Genomic DNA, 16,483 nt, shown 5'->3' with positions numbered 1-16,483 from the left:
ATTATTTGTGTGTTGGTTCTCCTCGTGGGGCAGTGAGGGCGAGCCAGCGCCGTGATTGATGACATTATTTAGTAAAGTTTGCCGGGCCCTCCGGCACAGGAAGCACTCAATTCCCTCACAGGAAGTGCCTCCGTGGCCATCTTGCGACTGCTTCCTGCCTCTGAGACAGCTGATGGAGGGAGAAGATGGAGATGATTTTGATTGATTTTTTTCTTTTCTTTTTTTTCGTTTTTCACACCCCCCCCCCCCTCCCTCCACACACCTCCATTGCAGACGTGATGCGATACCATCTCCTGTGAAATTTTAATTAATTTCCCGAGCTCTGAGATGGAGTGGAGCCGGGGTGAGGGGTCAGGAGGCGAGGGACCTCAGAGCAGTTTTTAATCAGGGATCTTCTGAAAGTTGCATTGGCGGCCACATCAGCTGGGCATTGAGGAGGCGATTGTAAACCGCTGTTTGATGGTGCTCCATTTCTAAACAACGGCAACAGGGCTCCCAATTAAAGGACCATTTTGATCAGACATGAACCGTTGGGGTTGCACACTGCCTTGTTCTCTGCTGCAATATTGATCCTGAATATACAAAGTGAGGATTAATGATCATAAACTGTAGTTGTAACAGAGTGCGCCTCGGAAATTGAGCTTCCTGGATCAGCCCCTGGCATTTTCGTTCATTCAAAATGTTTTTTGGTAATTCACAATTTCTATTGATCAAGAACTACAAATGTAAGATTATGAAATCATGTGTTAACTATTTATCGTATTACAAAATCATAATTCGTCCCTGATTTTAAGACAATGATTCTAATACTAATACTAATACTATACTATTATTATTAGTACTAATACTATTCTAATATCCCAGGAAGCAAAGGTGTGGGGTTTCAATGTAGTAATTTGATCCGTAAAATGAGAGTAGAGAAAGATTGCAGATTTTCTAGATCACAAAATGTCAAATTGACATATTTCAGCTTCTTGTTTTCTTCCAACTCTAAAAAACCCTAAAAGCCCAACACATTCAGTCAACTGTCAGAAAAGACGATGGAAAAGCATGAACCTCATCTAAGAGGCTGGAGCCAGGGAATGTTTTGGCATTTTTGCAAAAATGTCAAATTTGTTCCAGATTAATTTTATGTCAACAGTTTCAGCTCTATTCAATTTAATAATAGGAATGACCAATGGACAAATCAGATTTATGTTTTTAACAAATCGGCGTACTTCTTGTAACGTAGATGCTAATTAGACGATTCCAAGTAAACGTTGAAAAGAGATATTTATAACGCGAGCATCAAGACATCATAATTCTTCTCGCATTATTGGATGTGATGGCCTCTTCAAAGGTCTTGCATATTACATGAATTATCATAAGAGTTATCTATTGAACCACGTCTGCTGAGGGTCTTGGATGTAAAGAGGCCCCCCCCGTCCTCCTCCCTTGTCCCTGATTCACTCGGACACTTTCACTCTCCCGCTCACACTTGTTTTCTCCCGTCTTTGTCATATTTACGGCCCGCCTGTTGTTTCCTGGGTGCACTTCTTGAAGTGGCTTCCACCCAAAAATATCTGATTAATAAATAATGCGCTGGGACGAGAGAGAGAGAGAGAAAGAGCTCTCCTGTGCGCTCGCTGCCGTCCGTCCACAGCTTTGAGAAATCATCTCATCGGATACTGGACAGTCCACGACGAGCGGAGGCCCATAAATCTCTTCAGTAGCTGCATTTGTGTCCTGTAGATCAGCCATTATTGTCCGGCCCCTCTGTCAGCCCATCCATCCTTCTGCCATTTATCAGAGGTGCATCCTGTACGTGGAGTGGAGGGAAGGTAGGGAGAATTGTGGAGTGGAAGGGGGGGGGGGGGTGCGCTGGTTGCCTGATGGTCAACCCCAGATTGGACAGACGGGCTCTCCAACGAGGACATGGTTTCTGAAAACTGATTTTATCTAACCTAGCATGGCAATGTTGCTCTGTAAGTCTGTCCAGTATCAATAACTATCAGATTTATTGCCATTAGGTTTTGTGCATGGTCCCCAGAGAATAAACGTAACCTCTTATACTACCTGCAGGTCAATATGCTCACTTGTGAAGTAGCTCAACATTTAATATATAGATTTGAGTAAATTTGGTATGAACATTAAATTCCCCCTCAGCGTAATTCTAATGACTATGGGGATTTCCTGACATTTTCGTGTAGCACAACCAGAAGTTCATGATTCTATTATATCAAAAACGTTGGTTTATGAAATAAGCCCTATCAGCTTCAGCGATACTTTGTTTTGATGCTTATTAGAAACAAATAGCATTCTAACAAAATAAGCCTATAGCCATGTAGCTAAGATGCTAGCATGGCTGAAGAGTTGCTGTTTCCAGACATGAACTCTAGGAAATTGCAGGAAAAATTGGGTCCAGGCATTTTCTGAAGTTTGCTTTTTCGTATATGAAGATGCACTTGAGTGTAACATGCAGGATATGATTTAGAAATTCTATAATTCTATAAACTCTCCAGAAAGATTTAGGGAAATTTCTTGAAATCAGTGCATTAATGAAAGCAGCTCTATTTTTATTGAGGTGGCAGCAGAAACATGTATATCTCAAAACCTGGGAAAATTAAACCACTTCATCACTTTATAGAACTAGAGAGCAAACCAATCCTTATTCATTATTGTGGAATATGTTGCGTATTGGACGTTTTTGGTCGACTCATTCACGGTCTGTTATCTGAGCAAATAGCATTTTGTTGCATCCACTGATGCGTATAATCCTTTAATAGTAATTCAATAACGTCAATGTTAACTTCCTAATCCAATGGACACACATTATCATTCGTTCCCAGCCAGTCTCACTGAAGTTAACCTGTTTAACAGATGGGCACCTCTCGCTCAGTCAGCGGGGAGAAAGACATTGACCTCCACAAACACTTAGCTCCTCCTCACCTTTGACCCTGCGACCTCCAGGTTAGAAGTAGAGAGCGGCGGAGGTATGGAGGTTTAAACCCCTGCAGTCGGGGAGTAAGGGAGAAGTGCGTGGTCCGTACAGTCGGTTGTATAATCTGAGAAATGAAACAACAACCAGCTCAAAGGTAGAGTTGTTTCTCCATGTTTTATTAAGTATTCACAAGTCACTCTCTTAGTTGCTTATTTGAACAGTTAAGTCTGGTGTTTGAGTTGCTAAATAATCATTTATATCTGTCAGTGGACGTATTTCTTCCTCTCTCCAGTAAGTGAGGCTTTGATGGATCCAGAGCAGACCATGTTGTATGAACCGCATGCGGAGCTCTGAGAGGTGAGAGAAGTGGCGAGGAATGTGATGAAACCAGGGGACAGGAACACTTTCCCCATCGTTTTTCCTCACAGTCAGACGCGCGCCCCGCTGTGCAGTTAAGGAGGCACACAAGGTTCAAGATCAGTGCAAATCAAAGTGTTATTCTTCGATCACTCCCTGCCCGCCCTCACCCCCGCGATCCGCTCGGCCGGCTCTTCACAGCCAGGCCACGCGGCTCCGCATCCCTGCCGCCGCTCGGCAGTTTCAAGGTTAATATCACCCTGCATGTTCTTTGAAAAGGTGCTCTCCTGTGAGATGTAGGGAAAACACAGCAACACCAACTGGCACTTAATTCTGCCGGCTCTCTATCGTTGCCAACTATGCAGCCAGAGCAGGGGGGGGGGGGTTGCGTTGGAGGAGCTGGGGATCAAGGGGGGGGGCTTCCTGACAGGAAGTGTAGTCTAGCTGAGAGGGGAGAATAAAACGAGAGACTCCTAAAAAAATTCAGTGGCTTTTAGTGTGGCTCCTCGTCGGTTTTACAGTCAGCTGGCTCCAAGTGGCTCGGCTCCGAAGGGCCTCAAGTCGCTGCTCGGTTTTTTACACACAACATATATTCGTTGTTCAAATCAATGAATTTCCCTGACAGAGGTTTCCCTCCTGACGGCCACTGTTAATGTAATGTTTTCCTACCAGACAGGTCCCATTATAAGACCCTGGAATGTGATCTTATGGTTCTCCCCCTGCTATCCTCTCTCAGCCGCCCTGCTGTTGGAATCACGTCATGGCTCCTTAGTTCAGACCTTCATATTTGTTATATCTTGTACTTTTACTTTGAAAATAAGACCCTTTCAATGTAGTTGAAAAGGTCTAGTCCAAGTCTAGTATCTAGAGTTTTGGAAAGCCTTTCTTTTTTTAAACCACTGTCCAAACTTTTACTGACATTCTGAAAGGGCTACAGATGACAAGGAGCTGGTGCTCTGCAGTAAAATTAAATATTGAATTTGACTTGTTTTAAAACAGCTGGTACTAAAACGCCAAGTTATCTGAGGACATAATTGACGGATATGCCTTTCTTGTTAATGTGACACTGGTTCCAGCTTGTATCTGTTCCCTGAACAATACATTGCTTTTTGGAAATTTCCATCTTTGAGTTACAAGCAAGTTGTTCATGTATAATAACTTATTCAGACATTTGGGAAAAGTTGCATGCTTTTCTTTTCTGGTTGTAAAAACAGTTATAAACGTCCCCATCTGCCATGGACTGCTTGCAGAATATTTGTGAGGAAACGATGACTTGGCAAAAAGGAAGTATAATAATTGCATAATAACCTTGAAGTTGCCATGTTGTTTTTGTGCCTTTTCTTTCCTTCCTGTCACACCCGCAATAAAAGGATTCAGACTTGGAATTATTTGGCATCATCCACTTCTTGTGCCGGGTTCCTAATGCCAATCCCATAAACAAGCTAACATGAGTAAAAACAAATGGACTGTAGCTTGTTTCCCGTTAAGCCGATATGAAATGTTTTGATGCCATTGACCTTGAAGTCTAAACTTTATTACAGCAATGAAAAATATAATTCAAATACATTCTGCAAATTGGGTTATTTTCAGTCTCGGAATGAGAAATCTTTTCTGATGTTGACTATTAGCTTCACAAACAGACTTATTATTTAAAAAAATCAGTCCTGTTGCCCAAAGTGTATTTAGTTTCGCCGCAAAATATGCAGAATGTTGTGCTGTACAGACAATTCTATAATAAAGTAAATAAATATAAATGAACAGAAAACGGTGACTTCTGAGCATCTGGTCCACGTGAAGCTGAAACAGCTGCACAGGGTTCAAGTATTGCTTTACCTACATTATTCAAATCTTGCATTCATGTGAACCAAACAAATACAAGATCTCAAGATAAGCTAAACAAATTATTTATCCTCTCAATTTTTTATTGTATATTTCTGGCTCATGAAATCTACAGGATATATTTACTTTCCATGTTCACCTCTGTGTTCCAAAATCTCTTTGTTTTGTCTGTTTTAATTGCCGGGGAGTGTTCCACGTCCTGTCTTTTTCACTCTTTGTATTTGTGCAGCCATGAAAGTGTGAATCCATGAAGCTCTCGGAGACCCTGGAACATAAATATTTGCTGCAGCATAAATATTTGGACATAAGTAAATATTCTCTCAGCTGTGAATTTGATCACGCAAACACCAAATAGGAGAGTCTGTTTTCCTTTAAACATATGAACATGCACATGTGGACCGCTGAGAGCTGTAGAGTAGACACACGGGGGTTCTTCTCACACACACACACACACAGACACACACACACACACACACACAGTATTTCAGACACAGCAGAACGAACAAGCAACAAACCACTGAACTTGTTTCATGCGTCATTCAGAAGAGCGATGATTCACACAAACACTTGGATAGTTTACTCTGACAGTAATTTTACGTTTTGTCATCCACACACGCCGGTCGTGTGTTTTTTAGTTTTCTTTGTCATTGTTTATATCCGATTGCTGTTCATAAACATTCAGGTCACCCAGCTATAATAAACCGCTTCCTTGTCTGTTGTTTTTTGAGGTCATCAGTGCACCAAGGTTTAATTCAAAATGTCAACGTTTGCCGTGAACTTCACGTTCCAGCCGTCACTGACTACTTTATATGGAGAGCAATATTCTGACCATTTACCTTTTATATAAAACATTATTTGATCATGATGTTTAGATTGAGTTGCTAGTAGAATATTCCATTCATATTCCCATTTACATGTTTGAAAGCATAGTCTGATTGCTACTCGCATCATCCTACTACTTATTGACACTCTAACCCTTTGCATTCGTGACACAATGTTGTGAAAACTCCTTTTTGAGGAAGTTATAATGCGATTAAGACGTATTCATGTCCACTTAATGTGACAAAGCTCAGAATACTCCACATCTCTTAATTTGAGTATTGCTTATTTTTTAATATGACCTTATTCCTGTTAAGGTAATTAGAAATTCTGTTTAGATGGAAGAGTCTTATCTGATCTATTGTATGAATCTGGTTGTTATCTGAATTGCATTAGGAGGCTTGAGTCGTCCTGCAGTGGCTGCTGGTTTGGTTCCGACCCTTTGCTGAGTCATTTCCCCCATTTTCTCTTCCCAGTTCCCACTTGTACTGTCTCGTCAATAAATATGAAATGCCAGAATATCTGGTTAGAACAATAGAGATGTATCTGACAGATGTATTATTTATTGATTATGCTTAAAACTTGCGTTTAGTTTCCATTTTATTCACATTCTAGTATTATTGCTTTCTTGATTTGTGTTGTCTGGGTTTGAAGAGAAAAGAACTCAGTAGCTCTCAGCCTCTTACCCTTTGCTTGTGCTGCACTGCCACATTTGACGTGAGGATTGATGTTTTTGTCGTCCCGTCTGAAGTTGTATTCCCATAGCCTGTCAAATCAACAAATACTTGTGATTAGGAGTGATGCCACCGAGCAGCACAGCTGACTTATTTATTATTTCGGGCGAGCCGAGGCATTTCTCTCTCCGGTGTTGGGAAATGTTTTCCTTGTGTTGTGGCGAGCCCTAATGTTTGAAAGGCCATTTTTGCTCGGGAGGTCTGTGTTTTCTCACCAGAGGTTCTGGTATATTTAGATGTTGATTATGGATAATCAGCTGTAATGACGGAAGTGCATGGCATGTGTGTTTAGACTCAATGCCACCATCGTGGAACACAGACCATGCCGAGCTCTCTTATTGACGTCACATTGAAACAGGCTCTTTCAAGAAGAGATTCTTATTTCCAGTCCTACGCTCCCTCCCATCAACAGAAAAAGCAACAAAACGCAACCGTGAGTAGTATTTGATTTTGTCCAAATCTCTTTGCATTGAGAGTTTTTTCCGATCAGGATCAAACGACAGCCCCTTTGTCTCGTCCTATCATCTGTTCCGAGGTCAGGTTAAAGGTGAGGGGTCACAAATGGCTGCTTGTATCCTCTCATCAGGAGCGCTGTGGTCATGGCCCCTATCGCGGCCATAAAAGCTGTGACACCGCTGACCAGGGCGGCCGAAATCCAATATTCTATCACTGACCTGTCCCCGTTTCCTTTTTGTCAGCGGGAGATGTCCCTCAGATCAGGGTCATTGCTTTTTTTAATTCAACGCGAGGAGCCATTTCTTAGCCCGTAATGACACCATTAGTCTTGCTATCACCTTTGTCAGTGTCCAGGAAAATGCCAATGGCCTCCGCGCCGTTCGTCAAACCTAATTTAGAACCAAAGCCTCTCGGAGCGATAATCTTTTTTATTTCTGCTGAAGAAGCATTTAGTTTTATAGTTTTAAGACTCCTGCCTCCCGAAGTCCTGGAGGATTTAGGGAAGGAGTCACATAAAGGAAATTTAATGTTACTGTTTTTCTGTTTTCCTCCGGAGAGTACGACTCTATTTACGGCTTCTCTTCCTGTGGCGTTTATTTGAAAATCTGGCTCGCACAGCCGGTCCCGGTCTGGACTGTCCCCACAGCCACAGGCGGACGCTCATGGTTAATGTCCTTCAGTCTGTGCTTCAACTCCAATGTCCCACAGCTACTCTCACACTTCCTCCGAAAGCCGAGCCTGAACCGCCAAAAACCCCGCGCTCCAAAAAAACGACTGCTTCCACTCTCAGGCCCGGACTTTTATTCCCTCCGTGCCCTCTTTATTTGGAGTATATGGTAAACACGGTCAATGCCAATCCAGCTCTGCAGGATAAGAAGCGGTTATGAATCGAGGTTAAGTGTTGGGCTGTTGTCTGTATGACGTGGTTTACGGAGTGACGGGGCGCAGGCACTCCGTAGGAACGCTTTCTCTCGGCCCGGCGCCGTGATTGGTTTTGATGGTTCCACATACAAACGCAGCAGTTTGCGTACCAGTGTGTTTAGATGTGTATTAGAAGTTCTTGTAAATTGATCTTTCCTTCCTCCGCGCGGCGCTGATATCCTCGTCCCCACGGGCTTCTAGGTTTAGGGAAAGGCCAGCTTTACATAAACACCCAGTTTCCTCTATCAGCTCAAGAGATGATGACAGCCGAGTTCAAAAAAGTTTATACTTACACACACACACACACACACACAGACACACACCCAGCATGCCTTTCACCTCATAGCTGTTTCAGGAGTCATTAACATAAACTTATTTAGTTGTTTTGGGCTGTTTGTTGCTGTGAGAATTTCTAAAAGCTTGAGTCCCGATGTGTGTATCGATCATATCTATCGCTCCCTGAATTATTATCTTACAAAGAGTACATCCACAAATGATAGTGGAAGCTGTATAATGTGGAATGTGCACCGAGTTTAGTCTGTGATTAATGGTTCTTCAAAAAAAAGTAGTTTGGTAGTTTCGACCTCTAAGGCTGCGGTTTTTTTTTTTACTTTCTTTTTTTTGTGTATGTGCATAATTTCTTCGTGTCCCCCGAGAGGAAGAAGGGGAAAAAGCGCCATGAGGTTCAGACAGGCCCCATGACCTTGTTGCTTTATTATTCTTTTGAGGGTCGTGTTGGAGGTGTTGAAAAATTGAACAGAACACGGGAGACGATGACCGCTGAGTTTCCCCGTCTCTCGTTGTCGCTTTTTGGAAAGTTGAGGATGTAAAGTGGCGCGCGGCTGCGGTCGGATTGTTTAGACTGACACCTTGAACCATAACGCTGGTCACAGAGAGGAGGAAATATCTGAATTCACTCGTGATGAATGCACCCTGGTCACGGCTCTTTCAACCCTTCTGGTTGGTTTGCCAGCTGATTGTGTTGCCTTTGCTGTCGGGATACGTTTTACAGATGATTTTTTAATTTTATTTTAGTGGTGTGTAGTGGCTTGAGGGAGTAAACCCCCGAGTCACCAGGGTGAAGCCAAGAAAAGCTTTCTATAGGGTCTATTTGTCAACAGTTTGGAAATCTGAAAAGATTTTATTAGAGCTGATTACGTTCGCCAGAGAGGTTTTGTTTTCACCCGTCCATTGGGTGCCTGGTTGGTTTGTTTGTTTGTAAGCAAAGAAACATAAAAATAAACTGGATTTACAGGAACTGACGCAGATTGAACCAGGGAAGAATGTTATCAAATACTGCCACTGATCTGAGACCTAGAGTTGGGTCTTTTTCTATATTATTGTTTTTCCAGGGAATAAGTAATGCATCTTGATTAAAAAAAATCAAGCATATCTAAGGAAACTTATATTTGTAGGTGTGTGAATTAGCTGCAGCCTGATTTGAAGGGACTGTTGGGCCTTGGAGGAAATTAACACTTCAGGGTTTAGGATATTGTAATGGAGGTTTTTCGCTTTCCAATTTGTAGATTAGAGATTATAAAATGATTGCCCTCTTTTGTATTTTGTACACCATCACCCCAGCAAGTGCCTACACATTTGTTCTAGTGGTTTTCTTCAGGATATTAACCTTTTAAAGCCGGTGAGGAATGGATTCACAGACAAGGCTGTCATTTCAGTCTGATTCCTAATATAGCAGATTAATGTCCCAATTAATAATAGGTTTATTCTCTGTGTTTGCTTGTAGGAATGGCAGAACTCCATCCAGAAGAACGCAGGCCTCGCCTTCATCGAGCTGGTCAACGAAGGCAGGTGTGTATCTCTGACTGGCTGAGTGCTTTCCTCTCCCCCTGCACCGGCACCTCTTCATTATCTTTTCCAACCTCAAACCCATCGGCCCCCTTCCAATCTCCCGATCCCTGGATCACCTCACAGCCCCTCAGGCCCTCCACGGTCCCCGAGGCCCTTGTGATGGGGTGGGTATTCAGGATCCTGGACAGCGATCAATGACTGGCGGTGCAGAGGGGCTTGGCAGCGTGAGGATTGGGGACTCTTGAGTTCAAGGCTCCATTCAATACCTGCTCATCCCAGAGGGATTTGGGAGAAGGAGATGGGCGAGGCAGAAGGTGACAGGGGCTCTGATCGCCAGTTTCTCTGGGACACCCTGGAAATGTGTGTCTTTCTGGTCGAGCCTGTAATCATCACTTCTGTCCTCTATTTGTCTCTTGAAAATGTATTTCAGTTATTCAGTCATTGGATCCTTCCCGTCCTAATACAGATCTCATTCCCACCAGTTTCTGACTTAGAGGGTCACATTATTGATCCTCAGCTTTTTGAGTCAGTGGAGCCTAATCCATAAAGACACTTTATCCATGTTCCATAAACATTAAAACTTTAATCATAATTCATTCTTTTATTCGTCAATTGTAAATCCAGATATTAAAGCTGATTTTGTCATATTATTGGTTTAATGACAGAAGCTTCTTCTACTTTAGCTATTTTGAAAGCTATTTATTGTTTACATAAAAGTACCACATATTTATTAGTTCTAGATTCTTAACTTTTAAATATGACCTGCTTCTTTTTGTAAAACGTTCAAATTGATTTTGAATCTCCGTTGGACAAAAGCCTTTTGAAGACCTCATCTTGACATTGAGAGGATTTCTTTGAAGACCAAATGATTTATCAGTAAATACAATAACCATAGTTGCTTCCCCGTGGACATGAAGTCTATAACCTCATTTTTATTTCTCACGGAATCCAAAGTGACATCAGCTTCATACTAAAGCCTTTTTAAAGCCAATTCTCAGTCTGGTAAAAATCTGCACTTTTCAAAGTCTGTTCAGTCCACATGGAGCCGACAGTTGTGAGAGCACAGCGCCGTAAAGAAGGGTACCGGCTGGGTTATTGATAGCCTGGCCTGGTGAGGGCCATGGAGGCTGCAGAGGCCCCAGCACCTCCGCTCCCCTGCTACCCTGTGCTGAAACAGCAGGCTTGGGTTACAGTCATCTCCTGACCCCTACACCCCCACCCCTCAATCAGTCCCAGCCCGGGCCCCGCAGCCCTCCTCTCTGGCCCCTGGTCTGTTATTGTTCCACTTTGCACAGTTCTGACCTTTAGGGCTGCAGAGAGGGGTTTTTTCCGACCTGTACACACACACACATATGCACGCACACACATAACATGCGTGTTTCATCAACACTGATAAGAAGAGGTAGGAGGTAGAGTACACGTGTAGCAACATGTGCTCACATCTCCCTCCTGTCAGATGCATATCATTAAGAAATCGATTAGCACCTGCACCCCAGTTAAAGAACTTATCTGCTCTGGTTTTGTCTCTGAATTAGATTTTCTGCTCATTTTGCACGGTTCTTTTTCTGCATTTTCTGGATATTACATGGTTGTTCTCTCCGGGGGTTCATCACAAGCTTTAAACAGATGTTTTGCATGTTCTGAAAGCATGCAAACCATCTTTCTTATATTTCCATTCTGAATCAATTTTCATCCGCTTCAGAATGTAAACAATACATGTAAATAGATGTTAAGAGTCCGTCTCCTCTCTCCTCAGACTGCTGAGTCACACCATGAAGGACCACCTGGTGCGTGTGGCTAATGAAGCTGAATTCATCCTGAGTCGACAGAGAGCGGAAGACATCCACAAGCATGCCGAGTTTGAGGTGAGCTGCTGTACAGCTGTGGACTGGAACACACAAAAGATGGCCACTGACCTGATTCCTAAGTATCTCAGCCTGAACATCGGCGGATATGTCCCAGTACCGGTGTTAATGTTTATTTGAGCTACAAATTGTTGAGTGTGTACATTTGAATCTGCTGATGCATCGTATTGGAATATTTTCCCTCATCAACCCCCCAATATAATAATATAAGCAAAGTAAATTGTGTCAAGCTGAAGGAATTATATTGATTTTATTTGCTCTGGCAAACTTTGAATAACAATCTGTAAGTCCAAGCTCAAATCTGTGGCTTCCCAAACTTCTTTAAAGGTGACTGAGCTTCAGGTGCAGTTGTTTCAATATGACTCATTTTGTCTCAAAGTGTGATCTGCTGACTAGGCAATGATTTCCTGAATAAAACATCAGGATCGTTTCTCCGTAGAAGAGTGTTTAGCCATGTTTTTTTTTTTTTTACACACTTTCCCATACAGATGGTTGTAGAGATATTAAAGACCTTTGACATATTTCATCTTTAAGTGTAGCCTCAGAATAAGGGGATGTTATTAGACCTGAGTAATGAGTGATTGCAGCGCAGAATAATACCCGTCACATATCTCTCTCTGAAATCTTCCGACCTGCCATGTGCAGACAGTGAAGTCCATGTGTAGCTCCGGGCTCGCCGCAGTGAGACTCCCTTGATAGAAGCGTTTAACAGTTTGATACCGAGATCCTCTGTCAGTGAATGTACCTAATGAAAACAAGGAGTCAGTGAGAGCACAGAGGAGCTGATCCAATGACTTGTCCGTCAGGTTTCAGGATCTGTCACAGCAAACCTGCAGGATAAATGTTTACTTTTCAAACACAACCCCGTGCTAATCGCGAGCACAACACACACACTCTCTCTCTCACGCACACACACCGGAGCGGTTCCGAGGCCGGCGGATCACGCTTGGCACATATATCGCTAACCAAACATTGTGTAGTGTTAATTTATCCCTGTGCCTCTCTGTGTAACTGCAGGCCCTGCCCCTGAAACTTAACTTCCACCCCCCCCCTCCTCCCTTTTCCCACCAGCCCTCAGCACAAACGTCGCCATTCACGTGTGGCTGCCGGGGTTCAACTCTCTCCTGACCCATGGGCACCCATCGCTGCCCCTTTCCCCCCCGGTCGGACGCTGCCGCGCTCCCCACCTCTGCTTTCTAGATCTCACCAAAATAATTTCCTGTCCTGCTGAGATCCTGTCCATTATACTCCCGCAGGGGGTGTATTTTGCAAGTGACAGGAATATGGCATCCTCCCCTCTCTCCCGGCCTTCCCTCCCTCATTTCTCAGGAACCTGCCAGCACTAAAAGCTGCAGACAGACCTGAGAGGTGCTGGCCTGAAGGGCCGACTGTGTGTAACCCCACCAACTCCTAAACCCCCCCTCCCCCCCCGTCGCCGGCCCCCACTTTGCAGTAAAATGTGATGCTTTTCTAAAGGTTCAAGGAAGGGTCTCTCTTACATTGGGCTAAAGCAAATTCCCTCAAGAGTGTTGAAAGTCAATCCAAACTGGGGGGGGGGGGGGGGGGGGGGGGGACTCGTGCACATCAAAGTTTTATCCACGATGTGTTTTGCTCTCTTCCCGGCACAGGCCGCCTCACTGTGTGATTGGCATCCTGCTCTCCTTATTACTCACTCTGCTCCAAGTGTCAATCTTTCGCACTGCATCATCCTACATGAGCTGACCTTATCGTTATCGACACAGACCCGGAGTATGATTTAGTTCCACTCTAGGGATTTTTTATTTTTCCCTGCTCCACGTCCACTTAATGAAAAAGAGTCACAGTATTAATGCTGTTGTAAAAGTTAACGGGCAGAAAGTCAGGGCAGGCAGATGTTTTCATCTGACGCAAGAGCAACATAAGGAAAAGCAGCTTAGTGTGTGTGTCCTGAGACAGACAGAGAGACAGACAGAGAGACAGTCTTGGCAGCCAGTCTGCACACAACAGCCTCAAATGGTCCTGCTCTGCCTCGGCCTCCTGCCGTGGCCACGGGCCACATGCACTCTCTAACCATGTCCCCATCCCTTCTGCATTTCTCAAACTCCCTGGCATCCGCCTGTATTTCCTTTCCTGGAGTACAGTAGTTTGAGTCAGCTCGCACCCCAAGAGATTCTCCCAAATTCTGCTAACCTAGCAGCTTCTCTCTTGTTTTCTTTTGTCTAAGCTCTTTATTTTCTTCCCGTCCCTCCTTCTGGACAAATTTTCTGTGCGAATATGTGCTTAATGTCCTGATAAGATTTGTTGGACATAGAAATAAGCTACTGAGCTGAATTTATATATATTTTTAAAATAAACCTTCGATAAGTGCACAGATAAAATTAGATGAATAGCCTCTGATGCATGCTGGGTAAGAGAGTTCAAACAACAGGGACATTAATCTGCTGTTGAATTATTTACAAATGTGTATGCTTGTCCACTTTGCTTTCTACATTCATATTAATGATATATATTAATGTTTATATAAAATATTATCTTTGTCATTAAGACACTGGTTATGTTTATATGGACACTGATCTGATCACCTAAACCTGCACATACTCGGAATAAGCAGCAGTGGAACTAAGACTTGGAGTATTTTGATCTAAGTCATATTATGTAGACATTTATACGTCTTAATCATATTTTAACGTTCTATTTAAATCAATATACTGCAGTTCCCAACTACTTGATGACCCCTGCCTTGGGTTCGAGTGTAAACAGTCAGTGGGACTAAAATGTTGACATGAGTGATCAGGAATACGAATGGAATATTCTATTAGCAACCCATAGAAACGTCATGATTGTAATAATGTCAGAATAAGGTCAATATTGCTGTCCATGTAAACTTAGTCGTTGTGGTCACAGCACTGTGTAGTGGAATAGAGCCGGACTTCCTGTTTCCAAATGAAGCAGCACTATCTCCAACATGAACTATCACTCAATCGAGGGCAGACATACACCGAATGGAAACCTATAACTTTCCAATGTTTTTGTCTTTTCATTTGAGACCTGCTCTTTGTTCGTGGTCCTGCAGCCGTCCTTTATCAGATACCCAGCAGAGCACGTCCCAAACTATGTTTCACAATTGAATTCGCCTCTTAAATGCAGTTATTCCTCGGTGACCTCTGGGAAGAAGTGAACCCCTGATAAGTCCTGCTCTGATATTGCTGTATTGATTTTTTGCCTCCATACAAGCTCGGCCTGAGCCTGCTGGAGCCGACGGTTTCATTTTGCACTGCCACAATAAAAATAACAGGCCAATGAAACATCCCCCCGAGGGTTGGGGGGGGGTGGAGGGTTTTGAAAAGAATCCTCAGCTATGTCCCAGTTTTTTAAAGCCTTGTTCCTCTGTATTGTGTTGTGGTGACACCATAGGTGGGTTATTGTTTTGTGAGTCCTAGAAAATGACTCATTTTGGTTGTCGTTGTGTTTGTCGATATTTTCCTGCACAAGTTTTTTTTTTTTGTAAAACAGCAAATGTCCAAAGAAGGCCCAATAATGAGCATAATTTAATGCTTAAGAACATATTTATGTTTGCACTTTGTCAGAGCTCATATCCTCGAGAAGGCATTGATAGAGGACTCTTTTGATTTAGATACCAGTTTGCCTCAGAGACGTAGCATATGCTCTCTCTCTCTCTCTCTCACTGTCTGTCTCCCTTTCTCGCTCACACTCTCGCCGGCTCTCCACGGGACAGAATTGAGTTATCTCTGGCCCGGAGAGTAAGTTATTACAGTGGGCGTAGGGTGAAACAGAGATGAAGATAACTAGGGGGAAATCCAATTACCTTTTAGGGTTCTCTATCTAATAGGATCCTTAATGTGAAGGAGATCTGCAGATCGGATGCTGCTGCCCAGCACAGCAAATGATGGACTCTGATTTCTTCCAGAGGAGCCGGAAGAACAGGGAGCCCGAGAGATAGAAAGGAGGGGAGAGAAATCGAACTCCCTCTTTTTATGGGGGTGTTCATTAGGGATGAAATGTGGTGGGCTCAGGGCCACAAGGGCAGATAAGAAGGTCCAGATAGGGAAGAGTGAGCAAGACCCAAGTCATTTCTATTCTTTCTTTTTTTTTATACACCCCCTTGATTCATCCCCGTGCTGTTATAAGGAGTAATTGAATTGACTGTCTGAGAGATTCTGTGAAAGCCAGACGACAGCGGCTAATTAGTGCTCAGCGTCATTGTCTTCCCTCTGCTCGGCTTGTAAAACGATCCGGCCCTCCCCCCCCCCCCACGTTAATGACATTAACATTGAGCCGGTGCTCATTGTGTTCCATTATCATCACACTGGTCTCTGGAAGCTGCATCACAGACCAGTCTTACAGAGCCGAGCATCACAGAAACAGTCTGGAGGTTCTATCGCAGCTAAGTTCTGCGATTTAAATACACGTTTAACTAGCTGGCGGATAAGTTCACTTGTTACTGGAGCCCAGCTGATTTACTGGTTTGGCTGATAGAAGGCTTTCACATAGACTGTAATTAAAAATGGTTGTAGACTCCGGGAAGGGAAACTGAAGCCAATGCGGAAGTGCCTGAAACCTTTATTGTGCCATAAGAACAGCAGAGGGCGACTCAACGGGTTTACGATAAAATGACCCGGATTCTCACTTGGTTTATAACGTCAGTAAATATGGTCTTGAGTATTTTATGGTCTCGATTACTAGTTTCAAGTATTTTTCAATGCAGCATTGAGCGAATGTTCATTATGTTAAATATGGTCCCGTTTAGATTGGGGCATAGATAC

General features: G+C 43.3%; 1 protein-coding gene across 5 annotated transcripts in view; it reads left to right on the top strand.

Moving 5' to 3' along the window:
- The window catches only part of lrba (LPS-responsive vesicle trafficking, beach and anchor containing), a 173,383-nt gene that overhangs the window by 60,679 nt on the left and 96,221 nt on the right, over positions 1-16,483 (top strand). For all 5 annotated transcript variants that reach the window (XM_062387882.1, XM_062387884.1, XM_062387883.1 and 2 more), the window contains exons 34-35: positions 9,791-9,855; positions 11,612-11,720. In XM_062387882.1, the coding sequence (XP_062243866.1) occupies positions 9,791-9,855; positions 11,612-11,720 (174 nt within the window). The remainder of the gene's footprint in view (positions 1-9,790; positions 9,856-11,611; positions 11,721-16,483) is intronic.

Source organism: Platichthys flesus, chromosome 5 (genome assembly GCF_949316205.1).
Source record: "Platichthys flesus chromosome 5, fPlaFle2.1, whole genome shotgun sequence".
Lineage (NCBI taxonomy): Eukaryota > Metazoa > Chordata > Actinopteri > Pleuronectiformes > Pleuronectidae > Platichthys > Platichthys flesus.
This window is presented reverse-complemented; position numbering and strand designations above follow the sequence as displayed.